The 22,154-nt window shown below is 37.1% G+C and overlaps 4 protein-coding genes across 4 annotated transcripts in view; all 4 read right to left on the bottom strand.

Annotated features, from left to right (window-relative positions):
* Positions 1-2,359: 2,359 nt before the first annotated feature.
* On the bottom strand, positions 2,360-7,014 carry LOC107047835 (UDP-glucuronosyltransferase). The gene is made up of 3 exons (XM_015270691.1): positions 6,585-7,014; positions 4,562-5,294; positions 2,360-2,973 (listed from the first exon to the last, which is right to left on the bottom strand). The coding sequence occupies exons 1-3, from the start codon at positions 6,909-6,911 to the stop codon at positions 2,462-2,464; spliced, it is 1,572 nt and encodes a 523-aa protein (XP_015126177.1). The 5' UTR covers positions 6,912-7,014; the 3' UTR covers positions 2,360-2,461.
* Positions 7,015-8,007: 993 nt separating this feature from the next.
* Positions 8,008-15,094, bottom strand: LOC107047726 (lipase 3). The gene is made up of 11 exons (XM_015270536.1): positions 14,926-15,094; positions 13,201-13,435; positions 13,067-13,142; positions 12,063-12,304; positions 11,896-11,984; positions 11,145-11,249; positions 10,732-10,930; positions 9,825-10,186; positions 9,576-9,734; positions 8,571-8,655; positions 8,008-8,504 (listed from the first exon to the last, which is right to left on the bottom strand). Exons 1-11 carry the CDS (start codon positions 15,061-15,063, stop codon positions 8,191-8,193), a joined length of 2,004 nt encoding a protein of 667 aa, XP_015126022.1. The 5' UTR covers positions 15,064-15,094; the 3' UTR covers positions 8,008-8,190.
* Positions 15,095-15,817: 723 nt separating this feature from the next.
* On the bottom strand, positions 15,818-20,209 carry LOC107047692 (lipase 3). The gene is made up of 7 exons (XM_015270492.1): positions 20,186-20,209; positions 19,864-20,058; positions 19,027-19,225; positions 18,600-18,961; positions 17,455-17,613; positions 16,641-16,868; positions 15,818-16,086 (listed from the first exon to the last, which is right to left on the bottom strand). The coding sequence occupies exons 1-7, from the start codon at positions 20,207-20,209 to the stop codon at positions 15,931-15,933; spliced, it is 1,323 nt and encodes a 440-aa protein (XP_015125978.1). The 3' UTR covers positions 15,818-15,930.
* A 628-nt stretch (positions 20,210-20,837) lies between these two features.
* LOC107047691 (lipase 3) overlaps positions 20,838-22,154 on the bottom strand; it is a 6,730-nt gene continuing 5,413 nt past the window's right edge. The window contains exons 5-6 of the mRNA XM_015270491.1: positions 21,090-21,317; positions 20,838-21,028 (exon numbers count right to left, since the gene is read on the bottom strand). Coding sequence (XP_015125977.1) covers positions 20,873-21,028; positions 21,090-21,317 — 384 coding nt within the window. The 3' untranslated portion in view covers positions 20,838-20,872. The remainder of the gene's footprint in view (positions 21,029-21,089; positions 21,318-22,154) is intronic.

The raw sequence follows: 22,154 nt of genomic DNA, 5'->3' as shown, positions 1-22,154 counted from the left end.
TTTTGAAAAATCGAAGCACATTGATTTCCCGAAGGCGATGATGAAGATCAATGTGTCTCGGGTTCGAAAATTATTAATAACTTTGCGCAGGGAATTTGGTTGAAAAATTTGAGGAGAGTGTAGCATTCTGTTACCCCTTGAACTAGGAATCTATCACCAAATTTTAATGATTAAAATTTTAATGATAATCATGATCATTCTAGTCAGTGTCCAGTATCACAAGTAACTGATGATAAATTCCTGAACATCAGTGACATATCCTTGAAAATGAAAACTTTTTTCTCTGGGAAAAAAATTGGCCAAAAATTACCAAACAAATCAATTTTTCTCCGCTTGCTCCGAAAAATTTCATAAATTTCTTGAAAAATTCCGCTAATGAATGCAAATGACTACTCAATGTCTAGGAATTTTTCTGTAATGGAGAACGATTTTCTCTACTAAACACTGAACAGTAAATTTTCACTCTCGTCGGTTCCCATGCCAACCACATGAGTAAAAAAATCCCATCGCAACAGCCTGGGACAAGATTTTTCGTAGTGATTTTCAAGTTTTCGAGTTTGGGAAGTATGCAATACCAATTCTCAGACGAGGAATCGTGAGAAGCAGTACAGAAAAAATAATTTACATGTGCGGAACGACTTACTGTACAGGGTACCGTAATTTTTGCATTCGCAGATATAATTTTTGACTTTATGAATGGTCTATCTTAGCCTTCACAAAATAGTGGATTTCGTCATAAGGCCGAAATAGCTCTTTTCATCTCAAGACCGAAATAGTATATTTCGATACGTGTGATACAGAATTTTCACGAGTGTGAAGTTGCGGTCCCAGGCGAAGCCGAGGGCTGCCAATCATACACTGATAGAATGATTCATTTATTCCAAACGAGATTCGTTAACTATTAACGAATGGTAGAGTTGAATATGACCAAATGAATATTCGTTAATAGTTAACGAATGGTTCACTTGAATGGCGAAAGTCAAGTCAAACAAGGCTCCTCAAATATACATTCGTTAACTATTAACGAATGAACATTTGATGAGACCGAATAGACCGTAACCTCCAACCAAAATCCATTCGTTAACAACAACTAATCCGTTCTATCAGTGTACGAGTTAAAAATTCCCGTCTCACATATGTCGAACAATATTTTTTGATAGTGATGATGTTACGTTCAGCGAGCGACCAAACTGTGCCTTTTTCTTTTACGAGTAAACGAAAAGGCACTTTTCGGCACGAGGTGAACGTGTGTAGCAGCAGTGTCAAAATAGTATACTTCAGTACATGTGGGGCAATATCGTCTTTAACGTGTGTGGGGTTTACAGCATGAGCCGAAGGCGAGTGATGTAACCACACACGTTAAGGACGAAATTTCCCAACAAGTACTGAACAAAATTTTATGTCACGAAGCCTGAAACCGGCTGAATTAGACACTCGACGCGAAGCGTTGAGTGTGTAATCTAGCCGGTTTCAGGCATGAGTGGCGTAAAAAAATTTTCTGGCTCATATTCGCGAGAAAATTTTTGTGCTCGCCTTCGGCTCGAGCTGCAATCATATATTCTTCCCGAAAGATATTTATTATCGCACTTCCCGGACGATATTTATTGTTGCGCTGAAAGTATCGTTTCTATTACATGTACATACCGAAGTTGAAGTGAATAATCGGTTTACCTTCTGAATTCTCCACGAATCCGCGAGTGCTTCTGGTTATTTCGGGCTATATTTCTTTCGCACATGAAGGCCATTCCTGTAAACATCATTGGGCATTCTGAATTGCGAATGTATTTCGTTGGGAACTGCAGACCGCACTGACATTAGCTATCATTTGCTCAAGAGGAGGGTAATTGATACCAAAATATTTGTTCACGATTTTTCTGGCTCAGTGGAGATCGACAACATGTACATAAGGTGTACATCTGTTGCAGCAGTTGTGACAACCGACGTGCTTTTGATTGATAACATATGTCTCAAAAATATTTCCAAGTCAGGAGAACTTATCATTCAAATTCATCATTTTATTTACATCATAACAAAACGATGACAAAATGTTCAGGTGACGTTACGCCACTGAGTAATCAATTCTTGACTTCTTCATTAATATACATAAATACGAAACTGGTTTGTCTTCGGATCAGCGGGAAATAGCTTTTCTCGATGATTTCCGTTCTTAAATGAATATACATTAAGTAACTGGAGGTATGAATGCTGCGACGATAAACTGAATAGTTGATTCATCCATCGATACAGAAAATAAGGTGAAAAAGGATGAATGAATAATTTGATGGAAGAGAATTTTCAGTATTCAGGGATTGGCAGGAGTGTAAAAGAGGGAACAATTAACAATGACTTTAACGACGGATTTATAATCTACTTGATGTATTTGAACCCCACATATGCGAGGTGCATCATGTTTTAAATCTAAAATCAATTTTCTTCATCACATTTCTATCAGTCGTTTCACCTACGACTGTTTGACTTTCTGAACACTTTGGTTTTGCCTATAGCAACAATAACAAACAGTTAATTTAACACTCTTATAAATAATAAACATCAGGATGAATAGAATAACAGCACAGAATGCGATAACATCAAGATTCTGTGCCTGATACCAGAGAAGACTAGACCTCACTAATCTTAAATGATGCGCCCCCTTATGCCTGATGACGTATTCAATCCACCACATCGTGTGATTCACAGGATCATAGGGTCTATCGTTCAGCAGATCTCTAAACTTAATGATTTGTTTCTTGTAATTTTTATTCTCTGCCACCTCTGTGATGGCCTGCTTCAGATCACTCGTAGTGAGACTGTGGATGTTAAGCTTGATCGCACCACCAATGTGGACCATTTTGTTGACATTCTGCTGTTGATCCCCGAATATTGGAAGAGCAACTAATGGCACAGCAGCAGCGATAGCTTCCTCTGTGCTCTGAAGACCTCCCTGGTAGATGAAGGCTTTGATGGCAGGATGCGCTGCAAGATGAAATTTCAGGGTTAATCGATAATTGTGTTCGCCTCCAAACGGTGGTACACTGAGAAAAATATTTTCTAATATCTGAAACATATTTTCTTGAGACAAGTAAATTTTCTTCAATTGCTTAATTCTCTCAGGCATCTGAACTCACATGACCCGAGCAAGGCCTCATGCTTTAAAATATTCTTGTACTCAAGTATGATTTTGTCGCAAATGAACTTACATCGCATAGAAGAATCGTTAATCTTCTAGTCTTTATTGTTTTCATGATTTTTTCGTTATGCACTTCCAATATTGCAACATGTAAAATATTCACGACGTAACGCGGAACGATAGTGATAAATGAAAATTTATTCGAGTTCCGTGAAGTGCACACATTCTGAGATTTAAGCCATTGAAAATCATTTACTTCTCTCAAGAAAATATGTTTCAGATATCAGAAATTATTTTTCTCAGTGTAATCAATCCAGGAAATCAAGGATGCAACGTTTCGCTAAATATATTAGTTTACTCGGACTCGCGACCCAACCGATGTTTAGTTACATACACGGATAGAAAACATTATTTTTTTGACGTGGAATACGTCTACGGTTTCAATATGGGGGGTCATTTTGAGCAACGGTCCTTATGAATAGCGCAATCTATCGGAATTCTAGAAAATTCTAGACATTTCAAGGTAATTCGAGAAGTTTCTTGGAATTTCGAAAAAATTCAAGGAGTTTCTAGAAAATTGGAGAGAATTCAAGGAGTTTTCGGAAAATTCGAGGGAATGCAAGGAGTTTCTACGAAGTTCCAGAAAGAAGGAAAGATCGTGGACGTATCCACGTACAAATTACAGCTGTATCGAAGATAAAGCCGCCTGAAATTTTATTAAGATGTTTCATTCTTGGAACAAGAATTATATACTTGAGCCAATTTCAAATAAATACGATCTTACGGTGAATATCAATTATTTCTTCTTGAGATTCATTTACTTGAATCAAATAAAACCGTCCTTGGTGGCAAGTCACATGCATTCACCACAAAAAAAATGTAAAAGTTTTTTTTCAACCTCATGTAATCTCCAGTCGCGAAATTTTCTCCTTTTATGAACTGATAAAAAATTCGTACCTGGGAGATGACATTGAGGAATGAATTGAATGTTGTTTTGTCAAATGAAGCCGATGTTTAAATTGAGCTTTCCGCATATCACACTGAACGAAATTTGTGATATCCAAGTTTGTGTTGAATTGCCGTAATCTGTGATTCTGTTATTGTAAACTAATGCGATTTTTTTAGTCCAGAAATATAAACTTCTTTCAACTCAACGACATCTTACTGCAATCTCAAAGATTTTTCCGCGTAACAATATTCATCCCAATTCGACATAAGAAATGCTCTCTTCAATTATAATTTACTTGGAACAACCTATGACCGTGTTGATTGAGATAACGTATTTAGTCATGAGAACAATTTTGATTTTTGAGTAAACCTACGAATTTCTGGAGTTAGCAAACTTTTGGCTAGAGAGAATTCAAACCCTGTTTCCTCCATTAATTTCCGTATCATGAACAATAATCAAACTTTTCAATCAAATTATCAGCTCACCTAGGATAGCTCTCTGGGGCAGCCACTTAGATATTAAAACGTTATCCGGTTTCTCCGGAAGATGATCGTCCTCCCACTTCCAAATTACGCGATAAGGAATTGCGGCGAATACTTCAGTGAAAATCCGTCGAATCTCGTCTGGCATATAGTGTCCCGGTAGTGTCGATCCGAGACTAAAATAAACGAAACCTTTCTCTGCAGTATCCAGGAAGTCTTTCACGTCGGACGGCAACTGCTGATCCGTTCCCCTGGAAACGTGGATTCCGCCGATATTGATGATATTGGGAGCACTAATTGCCGGATGTGGCATCACATGATCCTGATCAGTGAAAATCATACTGACATTTCTCATCATATCGTACACGTGCGGGTAATCCTGACCGAAGAATTTTTCCACAATTCTCTGCTGTCGATACAACGTGTAGTGTCGAAACGACGTTATAGCGAGATCTGTGACAAAACCCTTTAATCTGTCAATGAAGGTCTTCTCACCGGTCTCACCGGTCATGTAAAGTGGAATATCGATTGAGGGGAAGGAGAGGCCCATGGTGAAATCAAGCATCGTTATGGGTACCGTGATGAGGCCAATTACTGGAGCATTGAAACGATAACCGAGAGCGTTCAAGGAATCCCAAGATATCCATTCAATCATGATGAGATCAAAGGTTCCTTTATGACTCGGTGAAATCAGTCTCGCCATGTCCTCGTTTGAGAATGTTCGATTCATCAAAGTCTAAAGATACAAGGAAACACAATATGGCTATACATTATGCAAATTTGGCCAGCTGCAAAGAGCGATACGGAGAAATCTTACGCTGTTACAAATTTTCAGATGAAATTCACGAATTTTTTTATTGAATTTGAAATAAGATGTACCCGATTTTCGTTGAATATTCGTGACAAATTCTGGAGGAGTATGAAAGTTATCTTGCGAAAAATAAGAACTGATTTTCAATGTTCGAAACTTATTAGAATTATTCGAAACTTTCGTCATATCTGCATTTGTGTTTTTAATTTTGAGAATTGAAAGTTTTTATTCATCTCGGAAATTCAACAAAATTGAGTTTTTTATATTGAGCAATGTCAATGTCAGTTGGCATTCTTAGGTCCATTGTGAAAATCAATCATCATACTCAATTAAATTTTGGATAGATTGAAAATTAAGAGCAATAGTTTCCTGAATTTCCACAATCTTCTCCCATTAAAATATATATAATATGGGCTAATTCCATAGATTTTTCAAAATTATAAAGAATATATAAAAAATAGATATAAAACATATATTGTATATGATTTTTTTTTATAAATCGGGCCGATTTAATCCATTTTGTTTCCGAATGGAAGCCTAGTATTTGACGAATTTTTCGATTCGCTAATTTCGATCGGAAATGATGTAGAATGTCATGAAACGTGGACAAATGGTGTTTTCACGTCATGTCTGTATGTATGTGTGTGACAACTTGGATTTTAGGTGAACAATTTTTCGAAAATTCAACAAATACGGTGAAATCGGTAGATAGAAATCTGAAATTTTGGCTCCTGATAGCTATGAATGAACTCTATTTTGGCGCGCTGATTCAGCCTAATCGGCCCAGCAGTTCCTGAGATATATCAATTTGTTTAAATTTCGTTTTTCATCAATATCTCGAAAACTACTGTACCGATTTCAATTTTTTTTTCAAAATACTCGGCTCGATGACCTCTATCCAAGCCAATCAAAACTTACAGCTTATATTTTGCAAAATATAATAAATGCCATGGCCATGCCACATGGATCTGAAAATGCAATGTCACACAAAAGCCACACAAAAGAATTTCATAGAAAAACCTCGCGAATTCAATAGTACACTATTGAATTTATATTGAACTTCAAGGGAAAATTCCGTTAATTTTTGGTGCGTGTTATTGAAAAATTCCGCAGCTTTACTGCACATTCTTTAATAGGCACTCCCCAATACAAATTCTTTTACAGAAGAAATCAGTTGAATTTTATCTTTTTATACAACATTTTCTATTTTCTTACTTCTGAAATTTCCGGCAAATCCATTAGCAACCGCAGGACATTCGCCTGTCCTTTCAAAAGCTGGCGCAACTGTTCAGAAGACATAACGTTCTCCTTCAACTGATACTCCCGATAATTCCTCAACTGTTCAATCTCCTTTCCGGCTGAATACGCATCGAAAACCACGAGTTCATGGCCCCTCTTCGCTAACTCCACGGTTATAGTGTGGAGTACAGCACTGTGGCTCGCTGATGCCAATGGAAACACTGCGAGAATTCGCGCTGTACTGCATTTATTTATCAACACACTTAAACAGAACGCCAATATCCACCTCCAAATGGAATGCATGTTGATAGTTTCCAATAACTATAATCACTGTTGGTTACGGGTAGTTCCAATCCATTCAAGCGACGTTGGACTTATAATAGTTTCTGAAGGATGAACACCTCGAGTCAATCATCTGTTGGAAATGAACTGGCCGCTTTTATTCAGCAAAACACGCAAGCAGACAAGATTCCCTCTCCCCTCCAACGAACGACGATCTTTTATCTATTACGACGGCTCGGACTATTGCTTCATGTCATCGAAATAAAGACGTTCAACATTATATCGTACTGTTACTAATCTGACGATAATATTGTCGTTCAATAAGTATTCACTATCAGGATGCATGCGTTAGGATGTTATCATGAATTTTTGATCGTTGTTATATACATTTATGTATGCACAATGATTGCGGGATATATCATGCTCTTATAATGCTATCGTAAATGTGATCGATCGCGTTTTTGCACCTCCAAGTATAATTAAATAAAAAACTAGGGTGTTTACAAGAACGAAGCAATCTCATTGAAATACATAGCAACACACAGAAAAAACTAAACGCAAATCACGTTTAAGAAGTCGTCTTTTACGCTTTCTGAAGCGTATTTTACACTCAAAGTTGCCGTAAATTACGATGATTTTTTTCGTATTATTTGTTATAAACGTAATTTACGTTTTGATAAACGTAAATTATGTTTTAATGAACGTAAGATACGCATTGTTTAGGCGTAATTTATCTTTTTATTTCGTCCGTGAAATGCGCTTTTTAAAAGCCTAAATTGCGAAACTTCCCTCTATAAAAGATATTTGTATCCTGAAAAGGCACCGTCTTGTATGAATGATCTGCCTCTTGAGCCAAAAATTTCGTTGTTGAAAGCAGAGCAATTATTTCTGTTTGAAACTTTCAAATTCAAATGAAACAATTTTTTTGTAATTTTCAACTAACGATTTTGTTTATTTTTCTCAAACAGGACTTGTTTGAGAACTTGTTCGTTTTTCTCTCAGTGCAGAAAAAGTCAGTGACATGCTCGTAAAAATTAGAACTTGTTTTTATCTGAAAACCGACATATTTTTGGTTATTAACCGGTGCATGACTCTCCAACTTCAATAAAACTTATCATTCGAATTCATCACTTTATTCATATCATTACCAAAAACAATCACAAAATTTTCAGTTAACGTTATGCCATTGAATAATAAATTCTTGACTTCTTCATTAGTATAAATAAATACAGAACTATTTGGTTTCAGATCAACGCGAAGTAGATTATCTTGCTAATTTCAGTATTCAAATAATCCTTCATCAAATAACTGGAGGTGTCCATGTTGCATTAAAAAACTGAATAGTCGGTTCATACAGTAGAGCAGGTGCATCAATAGCGAACATGAAATCAATATGATTGAAAGACTCCATCGGCACTCTGTACGCCATTTCCACACTCGGTAAATCGTCTGCCAGTTTCTCAACGTCTCTTTTATCAGAGAGTAAATCATTATTCGCGTAGAAAAGAGCTGTTGGAATTCTCGTATTATTGACCTTGTACTCGGGGGGCTCCAACTGTCCGTACTTTTGCTGATTTATTTCGGGATTGTTATAATCGAATTTCCGGAATTTTTCTGAAAGCGGAATGCATGTCAATACGTTACAGAATGAATCACTTTAAATGATTATTAGCAACTTACGGGAGTTAACTTCTTGACCAAAATGTAGAAATTGCTTCACTGAACTTCCGGCTGGAAAATGACCCAGGATTATTGGAACCAGTGTCTGGATAAATTAAAGGAAAACATGATATTTTTTGTTACATAAATGGAAAAATTTTTATAGAGAATTTATGGTCAATACACGGAGATGTAGAGGTGAGTGGGGTAAAACGGACAATGCCTCATCGTCAATGTCTTTTGAGCAAACAATACGATTTGGACAAGTTGAATCTCATTTGAAAGCGTAAAGTAGTTTGAAAATAACTGAAATTTTAAAGCTTGAAATCTTATATAAATTCCAAACGGCATTGTGAACACGGAAAAAGAAAGGCCGTGACTATTCGCACCATTGCGTGAGTCACTCCCGTACACTCCATACACTCCACGCATGCGTGAAGTTTGTTTGTTTCACGGAGCCGAATTTTCATACTGCTGTGTGTTTCACGCAGTTGCATTTTTATACGCCTGTGTGTTTCACGCAGTTGTATTTTTATACACCTGTGTGTTTCACGCAATCGTATTCAGATCGTTTAACCTCCACTTTTTGGCCCTTATATTGTGACACTTAGTGCCTGACTCTTATATTACACTTAAGAGGGCTTGCTACAACCTGGCCTGATACAAAGGGCTCATCTTCGAATTGAAATACTCATCTCCCAATTGAGTATAAAATATACTTGAATCAGGGATATTTTATATTTAATTCAGGTATATTTTTTCCATGAATAACTAAATTTTTGCTGAGTTTATGCTCAATTGGCAGTCCAGTATTATTGACAGCAATTAATTTAGAAGTATCAAAATAACACAGTGCCTTGATATTAATACCTTACCAATCGCCTTTGAATTGAATTTCGAGTAGCTAAACAATTCAATTTTTTTATTTTTAAAAAGAAATACCTTGGAAATGCAAATAAAAAGTCGGGTCAATCCACCCTCTCATCCTAGAGTCATGAACAGTTAAAGATGTTTCATTTCATATACCTGATTAATTTGTGCAGTGTCATATCCAGTAATCATGAATAAACTATTACTACAAATGACTTGGTACAAAGATCGCGCCTCGCAGGACTGTCTTCCAATTTTAGTCAGTAATGCATTCGTCGGTGCAAAATCGTGAATGTGGAAGAATCCCAGAGTCCGCTAAAGGCAACCAAAAGAAGATCATCCCTTGATCATCAATCATTAATGTTCATTGACTTTTTTCGTCTCAGATGATGAGACTCAACTTACATAAATAGGCGTTGAAAGTCGGGCAGTAAATTTAATGAAAGGACTTCTCACGTGCGCACTGTAAACCATGGGAGCGTATGCTGCGAACTTGAATATTTTATCATTGTACTCTGGCTTTTCTGACATCATCACGAAAAATGATGTTGTCCCTTGTGAATGACCCAAGTAGTACATCTTCGGCTGTTTCGTCTCAGCTAGAATGTAATCTATAGTGGCCGGCAGATCATAGATTCCCATTTCATGGAAGGAAAAGTCCCAGTATTTGCAAGATGTTGTCAAGAGCTGTTCGTGTCCACGAGAATATGTATTACCACGGGAATTTCCCATCCATACGTCGTATCCCTTGTCGGCAAGGATGTAGGCTACAAAGATTCATAAATATATCTGGAATCAGATACTCTCGAATTCACGCACGAGAAAATTTCGTAGAAAAAGTTAGGGAATTCGACGAAAAATTCGATTGAATTTCTATTCAAAATTCCATTAGTTTTCCCTGTGTGATTTTTTTTTATTTCAAATATCCAATAGAAACTTATTCATAGGAAAATCACTGGAGCTTTCACTAAAAAAAACATCACTAGAGACATTATCTATAGGAATTCCTCAATAGGAATTTTCTAAATTTTTTCCGCTCTATTTTTCTTCTTTTGTCATTAAAAAATCAAACAAAAAAGCTTTAAAAAATTTGGAACGACGAATTCTTTATTTAAAATATCTCAAATATCTCAATACAATAAAGTTGCATAAGAAAACCGAATTTTATTGATTTTTTCTATAAAATATTTTCCATTGAACATTTCTATTAGAGATGAACTAGTAGAATGTTCAATACAAATCCAATAGAATTTTTTAGTGAATTCGCAAAGTTTTTCAACGAAATTTCGTACGTGTTGTAATGAGGATCTACCTAGTCCCTTGGCTGGACCTGCAAGTACCCAAACAGCAGAACTAGCCAATATTCCATGTTGCAGGAAAACCACAGGCTTTCCCGGACTTGATGGATACTTTTTTCCGCCTGATATTCGATGTAGTGATAGCAAATAACCATCCGCGGTTTTTATGTCGTGAGTTTCGGCAGTGTATCCATACTTCGATATCAATTGCGGCTGGAATTGTATATTAGGTGTGAAATTATCCACATGAATATTCATGGAGTCTTCCCTAGTAAAAATTCTGACCGGCAGGGCGACATTCGACGGGCGCGCGCCTGGACATTTGGTCTCGTATGCTATACGAGATGAGTCGCCCCTGGAAAGTCCGGGCGACGGCGCTCGGATATTTGATTTCTACTGGGGTTATAGTATTCGTTCGAATACTCACAGTATCGAGATATACATCTGGATGATTAACCATTTTTGAAAAGTCCTGGATTTTCAGGGTTGGCCGCACCGTAGCGACGATTCCCCAAGCATTAAATACAGTATTCTGGAAGCAACAAAAACACTCATTTGGTTAATTATACGATTAATAATTTTCACCGTATTCACACGGAGATAAAAAAAGATTCCTTAGGAGTTGAAAAATTCTTTTCAATGATTGATGCAAATCGGGCCATTCTTGTGACGAGAATAGATAGTTTAGCGAATAACTCATTAGAGTCTGTTTTAATCAATAATTGAGACTGGAAAAAATTACTTCATTAACAAAATTTTTGCAATCTTGATCATCAGTTACTAGGAACATTATCCATCCTTGTGACAAGAATGGTCCAATTTGCCTCGATATTTTAAGCCTCTTCGGCATCAAATTGAGGAAAATATTGCGATCAGAATGGAGTTGATCTTAAAGTTTATGTCTTCTCCCAGTGCATATCCGTAATGACGAATCTTTTGCTGAAGGAAAAAAAAGATGTCTAAGTTCCAAGAAATTCTTGAAATCTGGTGATAAAATTCTAAAAATTAGAGATGGGTAAATTAGTGTCACGAAAAATCGGAGACATTACTCTGAAAATTAGTGATGTCATGGGAAATAGAGGTAAATTTCTGAAAATCAGTGACGGTTCACTGGAATTCAGCCACATGTCCATAACAATCAAAACTTTTTTTCTCTGTATTCGTAATAATCTATTCACCTTAAGGTTCCTCACTAATGGATTGTCTGATATATAGTCCAATTTTTTTCCAAGCCTCTCGACACCCTGCTGGACTCGATCATAACCCCCTGCAATCAGTAATGGTTTCAATTAAGTTTAAATCCAGCTAATCTTTCTTCTCATGTTGATGAGTCAATCACTCTTACGTGACAAAATACCCCAGCCCCTGTTATACAGTTTATTGTACCATCTCTTCGCCGTCTTGACTCCAGGTATTTTCTCCACCAATTTCGAAAGTTTCGATTGCTCATGATTGTAACGCGCAGTGATTGCGAAAAACTGAATGGAACCATTGATATAACCCATTACCAGTAACTCTGGTTGTTGTGTTGCCATCAGGATACACTGGCCGATGGTTTCCAATTTTTCCTTCTCCATCATCTCATTCCTGAAATGATGGAGTATTCACAGGAAGCAAATGAAGAATGCTCAGCAGTTACATTGCAACACGGAAAAAATATACTTGATTCAAGTATATTTTAGACTCAAATGGAGGATGGGTGTTTCAATTCGAGGATGATTATTTCGTATATCAGTCCGGGTTGTACCAAGCGCTCTCAACTGTAATATAAGGGCCAGGCACTAAATGTCAGAATGTAAGGGTCAAAAAGTGGAGGTTAAAAAATGAGGGTCGGAGTATTAGAGTCAAAAACTGAGGGCCTGAATGTAAAGGTAAAGGAATGAGGGTCAGAATGTTAGGATCAAAAAATTAGGGTCAGAATATAAAAGTAGAACAAGTGGGTGTCAGGCAATGAGGATCATCTAAGGGCTACAAACGGTGATCAAGCATATATGACTTATATTTAGACCCTCATTGCTTGACACCCACTTTTTTTACTTCTATATTCTGACCCTAATATTCTGACCCTCATTTTTCAACCTCCACTTTTTGACCCTTATATTCTGACACTTAGTGCCTGACCCTTATATTACACTTATAGGGCTTGCTACAACCCGGCCTGATACAAAAGAATCATCTTCGAATTGAAATATCCATCCCCCAATTGAGTATAAAATATACTTGATTCAAGTATATTTCAATTGAGTATAAAATATACTTGATTCAAGTACATTTTATACTCAATTCAGTTATATTTTTTTTTGCGTGAAGCAGCATTCAGTATTACTCTTTTATGCAGTTCTACCGTACGATATAGAATTATCCATCATGCTGTAGTTGCTGCTCCCCAACCAAACGTCGTAACCCTGATCAACCAGCAAATAGGCTGAACACAAATTAATACATTACACATTACATTGGAGTCGCTTTCATTAGACACTTACCAACAGCAATTTGCGGCTTGTTAGCAGTGCAGGAATATGAGTCACACAAAATTCCATGCTGTATCAGCGAGGGACGCTTGCCTTCAGCAGAAGGAGACCTTGGTCCTCTGACAATCCTGTAGAGGACCGTTCCATCATCCTCTTCACCACTCTGAACGTCATCTTCTGACTCTGGTAACACCGCGGGAAACACATAACGTTGTACTTCATATTCAGGGAGGATTCCCAGTTGAAACTGTTGAACACAACAATCCATAAACACGGCTGAACATTACTCTTTTCAAAGAGAACATTTTTCTTGACATGTTTCTTTACAAGGAAGCGACTACAGAAGATGACACTGATGGCCAATAATTACAATAGTTATGTAATTACACTGATTTCATTGATTTCACTGAGAGTACACCAGCGAGTGACATCACCGATCACATCTGTGAATTGTCTTTCGCTATCATCGCTATTTTTCTGAGGACTGTACCTGGAAATTGGAATTACCCCCCATGAACGTAGATTACGTCACAATAATGATAAACCATTCTAGTAATCAATGAATTTCATCACTATTGGAAACCCCTGGATCGTTTCACCTATCTTGGAGAGTCATCTCACTGAATGGTGGTGCGATTTGGATTCATATCGCACGTCCTCGAGAAGCCAATCGGTTTGATTCATAATTCTTATCTTGTAATTCCCACAGATGAATGTGACAACACACTTCTCTCATCTAAAATATTGCGAGAAACAGGTGCTTACCGAACTATTTTCAGGAGTTCCGAAGGTATCGATTTTGGCACTTAACAAATTCTTGCAACACTACCATCGCTATTTTCCTGCGGACTGTACCTCGAGATTCGCATTACCCCCCATGAACGTAGATTACGTCACAATAATGATACATCATTCTAGTAATCAATGAATTCCATCACTATTGGAAACCCCTGGATCGTTTCACCTATCTTGGAGAGTCATCTCACTGAATGGTGGTGCGATTTTGATTCATATCGCACGTACTCAAGAAGCCAATTGTTTTGATTCATAATACTATCCTTATCTTGTAATTCCCACAGATGAATGTGATAACACACCGGTCTCATTTAAAATACTGCCAGAAACAGGTGCTTACCGACCTATTTCCAGGTGTTTCGAAGTAATTACTCAAGGTAAATCGTTCTATTAATCAATTAATTCCATCACTATTGAAAACCCCTGAAACGTTTCACCTAGCTGCAAGAGCCATCACTCAATTGTGGCACGATTTTGATTCCCATCAAAATATGTCAAAATACTAGTCTTATCTAGCAATTCTCACAATGAGAAAAAAAAATTTTTTCAAAATCGTTTTTCTCCAATCGAGTCATTCCCAGGCAAGCTTGATTATGTTTTAATTATGACAAGCATGTTGCTCTAGAGGATGACTATGTTGCACATAACTTTGGATGAATTCCGCCAATGATTACTCATTTTTCCTAAATTTCTTATTTTGTAGAGGGAAGAATTTCGAGTAATTTTTGAATGTGGATACATATTGAGAGAATTCACTTAAGGTAATAACTACCACAATCGTCTCCTAAAGCAATACAATTGCCATGATTGAAACCTAATGAGAATTGCCGGTTAATGACTTGACTGGAGAAATACGGTATTGAATAATTTTTTTCTCAGTGCAAGAATAAATGCGATAACACACTTCTCCCATTTAAAATACTGTGAAAAGCAGGTGCTTACCGAATTATTCCTTGATGTTTCAAAGTAATCACTCAAGGTATCAATTTTTCTTGCGATACTAACAGTGGAAAGTACTACACTGGTCCATAAAACTGTTATCAACAGCTTTTTCATGCTAACACGGAAGCGCAAAAACATCCGGTGCCTAACTTACAGCGAATAAAGTGGATTCTACACTGACAGCATGAGAATATTGACATAGCCTTCCCGATTAACTCTGTTTCACAACTGAAACGCTTTGTCCACATCCTCTGACCTTATCGCTGACCCTTTGATAATATGACTCGTTGAACCAAAGTGCACGCTGATGAGATGTGCGTGATGTGAGTCAATCGAGATTGCTCTTCAATTTCTAGTCACTCTGATAAAATATTTTCGCGTTGAGATGTCCTTCAACGCCTTTCTGTGAATAACAGATGTGTCTATTTGATAGTTTTTATCCAGCAATGTATTCACTCAGTTATCGCTTAATTTATTTGCAATTCCGGTTTTCCCGCGGAAGGCAAGAGAAACATTCATTGCGATATCAATGAGTCATTGGTATTTCAGGGGGGCTTTCGTTGTCCGATTGCGATTACGATGGTCAAGTCAAAAAGGCTAATAACCTCAGGGTATTGTTCATGTTCCAATACTTAATCCAAATGCATTTGAAGACACGAATGTTTCCGCATATTTTGCAATGATTTTATTGTTTAAACTCCAAACACCTTAATTTGAATCTCCATTTTGAACCGTTGGGAAACATTTTTTCAATCTCAAAAAAATTCTAATTGTGGAGGGAAATTTACACTTTTCTTCATGAATAGTTTATAAATAATCAATTTTCATGCTAAAATCATATTTTCAAAATCGCAACAAATTATGTTATGGAAGAAAATAAGGATTCAGAAAGTTGAGTAGTTTTAGTCATTTATTCATAAGAAAAGTAGATTCAAAAAAATTATCATTTTCTGTAAAATGTTACATGAATTACGTTGAAAATCTGCGAATTTATAATTAATATTCTCAACTCCTGAAACGTTTCATTATTGCTATCAGTTGTGGATAGACTGCACGAGAGGCATCGATGCCCCACAGATGATCCATATGCCCAAAATTTACATTAGGCACTCTCAGCTTGATGTAGACGTTCGGTAATTTCTCTGCGAGATGCTGCACATCCTAAAACGATCAATAGATATCTGTGATGCCGCAAGAAGAGACGAGACGAGACGAGATGAGACGAGAAACTGTATCTTCTCGTCTCGTTTCGGCGTCAGGAAACCATTCTCTCGTCTCGTCTCCTATCGAAATACGAGATCAATTTCTTCTCTCGTTTCGTGGAGAACTGAGAGATTCTCTCGTCTTGTCACGTCTCGTCTCGTCCCGCTTTATTTGCATGAAAAAAAAAATACACAGAGGGGCAGAAAGGGGGCGGCTCTCTCGACTTTCGTCTCACCTCTCGTTTCTCTCGTTCTCGACCGGCGTTTCTCGTCTCGTCTTGTTTCTGTCATTGTCTCGAATTACTCTTCTCGGCTCATCTCGTCATGTCTCTCGTCTCGTTTGTCTCGTTCTCGTCTCGTTTCTGTCATTGTCTCGAATTAATCTTCTTGTCTCATCTCGTCATGTCTCTCGTCTCGTTTGTCTCGTCCTCGTCTCGTTGCTCTCGCGTCTCGCGGCATCACTATTAGATATTAGAAACCTTCGTCTTTACTTCAGATTAGTTCTTTCTCTACCTTAGGATGCGCAAGCCAATCATTGAGACCATAAGAAAGGATCACCGGGATTGTAACTTTTGAGAGATCATAAGCCGGAGGAGTTCTCTGCTTGTATATCCAGTAGTTTTTTAACGCTCCATGGTCATACTGCCGGAATTCATTCGACTTGAAAAGTTGGCTGTAGTGGATGAATTGACGACTGGAGGCACCTGCAGGCGTATGACCCAAAATTGCCGGCAGTAATGTCTGAAGAGTTGATACACGATGTGTTTCATAATTCAACGCAAACAACAATTTTTAATCACGATTTTATGTTATTTAAGAGGTAACAGAGGGCCACTGTTTCCTCGAAATTTTCAAACAAATTTCCTGCTCAAAATTATTAATATTTTTCGAATCTAAAGCAAATTGATCTTTATCATTACCTCCTGGAGATTAATGTGCTTCGATTCGTGGCAGATATTATAGAAAATCTCATGAGAGTGACTTTGAATCAGATTTAGGGAAAAAATGGTTATGCAATTTCAAGTTTCAATTAGAATTCACGGCAATTCATGAGTTTCCAGAGGAAGTGAAATTGAAATTTCACAACTTGATTGAATTTTCAATTTTTCCTTGAATTTTCCTGATTTTTCTGAATTTTTACAGAATAATTGAACTGAAAAATCGAGTATTTTACTTATTTCTAGATCATTTGAACAGAAAATCAATGAAATATGTAATTTTTCAATGACAAGATTTTCTGAAATTTCAGTGGAACTTGAACTTGATAAAAATTTCCGGAATTTGGCACGAAAAATTCAGACCAAAATTTTCAACAGTCTATACACACTCTGTTCATTTGGTCATTCCCAAATCCAGCGATAAGGAATATCACATTCAGACATATTTCTTGAGTCCAAATCTCTTCCTGACAGGCGATTGTTCCGACTTCCTTCATAAAGCCGTCTGTAGGTTTAAATTCATAACGACCCAGAACTGCCATTGCACCCTGGAAACAATGATACATAAGAATACAATAATACTATAATTTTCACGCCGTGTGTGAAGTGCAAAATCCCTTTTTCCACGCATTGCGATCAAAAATAGCGTCCCAACTCGTGGGAAAAGTATTAATTTTTTGTCATTCCGGCCATAAGGTGGCGTTTCACAGACACTGCACGTCCCTTATGGCCCGAATGATGAAAAATAGTATGTGTTACGTGCGCGGGCAGAAAAGTGCTCCCTCACGCACTTCTAACACAATATACTAACCGAGATTTCCTCATTGTGCGACCACTCAAGGGTTAAAGTTTACGCACCTCCGCCGGAAAAACAAACTCATTATCCCTACCGCCCCCCCCCTCCCCTTCCCAAAAAACGAACTCATCGAACTATTGCAAAAAATAGGATGTATTGAGCGTACATACAAAAAAGTACAGCTTTACGCTAATACACGGAAAAAATCAGTAGCGAAGGGGTAAAACGGTTCAAGTGAACTTAACCCTTAGTTGAGTTTTCGAGAAATATCTCCGAATCTGAGGGAGGTAACGAAATTTTCATAAGGACCTTTTTTGTAGAGCGAATTGAGGGCTATAAGAAAGGTTATAACAAAAATTTCGATATCTACCTTAGATTTCGAGATATTCATTGAAAACTGGCCAATAGTTAAAATCGATTTAAACCGTTTTACCGCTTCGCTACTGAAATGATTTGGTGAATTTCAACAACTATACAGCAAAAACGAATGTCTGAATTTCACACACCTTTTGTAGACATCTTTCTGACACTAAAAAACATCTGAATAAAATGAAAATTTGTCTGAATTTCAAATCTGAATTAAGGTGTTTGGGCTCCTTTCGTCTGAAATTCAAACACATTTTCATTTTATTCATACATTTTTTAATGTCTGAAAAATGTCTACAAAAGGTGTGTGAAATTCAGGCATTCGTTTTTGCTGTGAAGTTGTTGTTTAACAATGACTATACTGATACTTACAGACACAAGTTTATCTATCCGAGCGAGAACCTGAAAAAACGGACTCTTCATATGCTTAATATAGGCAACTGGCGCCATAGCGAACATTACAATGATTTTATCATTGTACTCCGGCTTTTCGGACGCCATGACAAAGTACGCTGTAGTGCCTTGGCTGTGAGCTGCGTAGAATATTTTTTCCCTGCCCGTTTTTTGTATAATATAGTCGATCATTGCGGGAAGATCCTCGGTCCCGAATTCATGCCAACTGAACATCCAATATTGTTTATCAAGGGAAGAATATTTTGTGTGACCACGGGAGAAAGTATTCCCGCGAGAGTTTCCTAGCCACACATCGTAGCCCGCATTCGCTAGCATGAAAGCTAGAAGAAGAGAATTTGGAAATCAAGGGGAAGTGCACTGGAATTCTGGGCGGGGTAATATTTACCCAGTGCTTTCTGAGGTCCAGCGATGAGCCAATCAACTGAGCTACACAACAGCCCGTGCATGAGGAAAATTACCGGTTTACCCTCGGGCTTCGGATTTGATTTTGGACCTGTTATTCGGTGCATTTCGAGGATGTATCCATCGTTAGTCGTGACTCTATGAGTTTCGCCTCTATATCCATATTTCGATATAAGTTCTCGCTAGGAAAAAAATTCGGCAAGTGACATTTTTATTCGACTCCCGTTGAAATCCTGCTAATAAATTTCGCAGATTTCCTGCGCGTCTTTCTGAATTGAAAACATTTTATGGAGTAAATTCATATATTTTGATGTTTTTACGCAACTTATTCTGCTTCTGTAGAAGTTTTTTTGTTGAATTTTTTTGTGAGGAACGACAAAAATATAGTATAGTATAGTAAATAATAACCAATCATAATTTATTAATGCCTTCTACACTGTCAAAAACTTTCTTCTGAAATTTCCGGTACACTTTTTGGAAATTTTTATCGAATTTAAATACCCCTGAAATTTCAAAGAATTTCGTCATTGAAAATTCAAAATTTCGTGGAAAGATCGATGTCATTTGACACTGAATATTCATATTAGATTGGAAATTCAAATAAATTAAGGAATTCTCGTCTTTCTGCTGCTTAAAATTCAGGAATTTTACTGAATGTTCAGTGAAACCTGAAATTTCATGATTTTTTGGCTCTAAAGCGCATTCAGTGTCACTGTCCTGAAAATTTTTTTTTGCGTGAGCGCATCTAAAAATTTTGTCTTGAAGATTTATTGAAAAAAAAAACAAAAGCATTATTTTATTATGTTAAATAGATACTTACAGCATTCAGGTATGCATCTTCATGATACTTGGAGGTATCATTCATTAACAAAGGAGCAACCGTAGAAGGGCGCTTGACGGAAGCCTCCGTAGCACCCAATCCGTGCAAATTTCCAAATGATATCAAAGCAATTAGCCAGATTCTCGTCAAAGGAAGTGCTGGTTCCATCGTCACATGAAATGTTTCGATACTGATCTAGCACTGTATTACACTTCTTCCTTATATATCTGCAGCAAAGTTTATTACTACGATATCCATCTGAAGCACTCTGAAGGTTAGATTAGATGAACACCCAATCATAGATCGCGTGGACCTCATTCACATTCGTGATAACACCGAAACACATTTCCGATTCTTGGCCACATTTTTTTTTTATTATTGAATATGCTCCCAATCTCATTATCACTATTTGATGTACTCGCTATACGAGCAGATTAATCATTGTGCAATCGTGAATGAGAGAAACTATACGGAAGATTACTGGGAATGCAGTGGACCAAGTTATCATAGCAACTGAATTTTCCAAGTGCATTCCAAATATTTTCATCACGTGGATTCGTTGCATTCTCATGATAAAAAATGCAACACCAATATGTGTGATTGATTATCTGAAATGTTAATCTCTCAGCGTCATATCGTTCACAATTTGTCGTTCAAAATATAGCAACAGATTGTGATTTGAGCTTCTCTTAACAAAGAATAACAAACAGAGCAGATAAGAAATCATTCATCTTTAATTTTCTTTATTTTTCCTTGTACAAAAATTGATTAAGAGATTAACAATATCATGTGCAACTTTTGTAGACATTTTTCAGACACTGAAAAACGATGGAATAAAATAAAAAATTTTCTGAATTGCAGACATGAATTAAGATGTTTGGGCACTTGTTCGTCTGAAATTCGGACACATTTTTACTTCATTCAGACGTTTTTTAGTGTTTGAAAAATGTCTACAAATGGTGTGTGAAATTCAGACATTAGTTTTTGCTGTGTATGACATCGCTTAATCTCAATTCATGAAATGCTTCATTAAAGCTATTGATTGAGAGTAAATTAAACGGGAAGCATCGACGCCCCATACGTAATCCACATGGCCAAACTTCGGATTAGGAACTTCCAACTTTGCGTAGACATTGGGTAATCGCTTCGCGAGTCGACTGACGTCCTAGAATTAACATTGCACATGTATGTACTGCAAACCTATTTCCTGACGATCTATTTCTTACCTTAACGCTCGAAAGCCAATCATTGCGGGAATAATGAATGATAACTGGAACCGTAATTTTTGAAAGATTGTATGGTGGAGGGGTTATCCGCCCATACTTCCGGTTATTACCGAAGACCCCATGATCATATTGCCGAAATTCATTGGATTTGATCAGTTGTGCGTAGTGAACGAATTGGCGAGTGGATGCGCCTGCAGGAACATGACCCATCAAAGCTGGGAATAAAGCCTGAAAGTATTTTAATAACACTTTCACATTCAGGAGTAATCTTCACACACACGGAGAGAAATTTTTTAGAAAAATTCTAGTGCTAGCACAGTAAAAGAGGCGCAAAGTGAGAGCCAGGAAAAAATTCTAGTGCCGGCACTGGAAATTTTATTGGGAAAACGTGAATTTTTCTCCGTATTTCTGTGAAAATTTCACAGAAATCCCCAAAAATTCTATCAGAAATACCAAGAAATTTTACCTTAACAGCACTAGAACTTTTCACAGCCGGTGAATTGTGATTTTTTCCAGTACTCATACTAGAATTTTTCTAGAAAATTTCTCTCCGTGCATGAGCGGCTTCACGAATTCCAGGTGTGGATTTGTGTCTCAAAATTTTCGACTATTTTTTCATCATTAACGGTTAATCTCCATTGAAATTTGGCAAAACCCACATAATTTTTTTTTCACAGAATTTCGTTTCAATTCCAATTTCGTTATTTCACGATATTCTATTTTTAAAGAAATTTAATATGGATTTTACTGAATTTTAATTGATATTAACTGTTAATACTGAAGAAATTGGTCGACAAAGAATGGCTGAAGAACACTTAAAAATATTTTTAAATAATATTTCAGTAGCGAAGCGGTAAACCGGGTTGAGTCGATTTTGACTTTTGATCAGTTTGCTGATAGTTCTGAATAGCCCGTCGCTTAAATAGTTGGAATCAACGTTCACCCGGCTAAAAAATTCGATTTTGGCGAAAAATCCAACATCTGACACTTTGACCCTTGTGACCCTTGGACCGACTTTCCCCCCGGAAAAATCCAAGATCCGACACTTTGGCCTCCGGTGAAAAA

Source organism: Diachasma alloeum, unplaced genomic scaffold (assembly GCF_001412515.2).
Source record: "Diachasma alloeum isolate Michigan unplaced genomic scaffold, Dall2.0 Dall_scaffold_78908, whole genome shotgun sequence".
Taxonomy (NCBI): domain Eukaryota; kingdom Metazoa; phylum Arthropoda; class Insecta; order Hymenoptera; family Braconidae; genus Diachasma; species Diachasma alloeum.
Note: the sequence above shows the minus strand (reverse complement) of the source record. Positions and strands in the feature narration are given on the sequence as shown.

Excerpts from the sequence above, each read along its gene's own strand:
- LOC107047835 (XM_015270691.1), bottom strand. The coding sequence starts at position 6,911 with ATGCATTCCATTTGGAGGTGGATATTGGCGTTCTGTTTAAGTGTGTTG. Across the intron at positions 5,295-6,584 it reads ATTTGCCGGAAATTTCAGAA|ACTTTGATGAATCGAACATT; the intron begins GTAAGAAAATAG and ends TTGTATCTTTAG. Across the intron at positions 2,974-4,561 it reads GCCCCAGAGAGCTATCCTAG|CGCATCCTGCCATCAAAGCC; the intron begins GTGAGCTGATAA and ends TTCATCTTGCAG.
- LOC107047726 (XM_015270536.1), bottom strand. The coding sequence starts at position 15,063 with ATGTTTTTGCGCTTCCGTGTTAGCATGAAAAAGCTGTTGATAACAGTT. Across the intron at positions 12,305-13,066 it reads ATGATGGATAATTCTATATC|GAATGAGATGATGGAGAAGG; the intron begins GTACGGTAGAAC and ends CCATCATTTCAG. Across the intron at positions 11,250-11,895 it reads CATTAGTGAGGAACCTTAAG|AATACTGTATTTAATGCTTG; the intron begins GTGAATAGATTA and ends TGTTGCTTCCAG.
- LOC107047692 (XM_015270492.1), bottom strand. The coding sequence starts at position 20,209 with ATGTGTTTCGGTGTTATCACGAAT. Across the intron at positions 20,059-20,185 it reads GTTTCGGTGTTATCACGAAT|ATCAGTATCGAAACATTTCA; the intron begins GTGAATGAGGTC and ends ATACAGTGCTAG. Across the intron at positions 19,226-19,863 it reads AAGATGCATACCTGAATGCT|CGAGAACTTATATCGAAATA; the intron begins GTAAGTATCTAT and ends TTTTTTTCCTAG.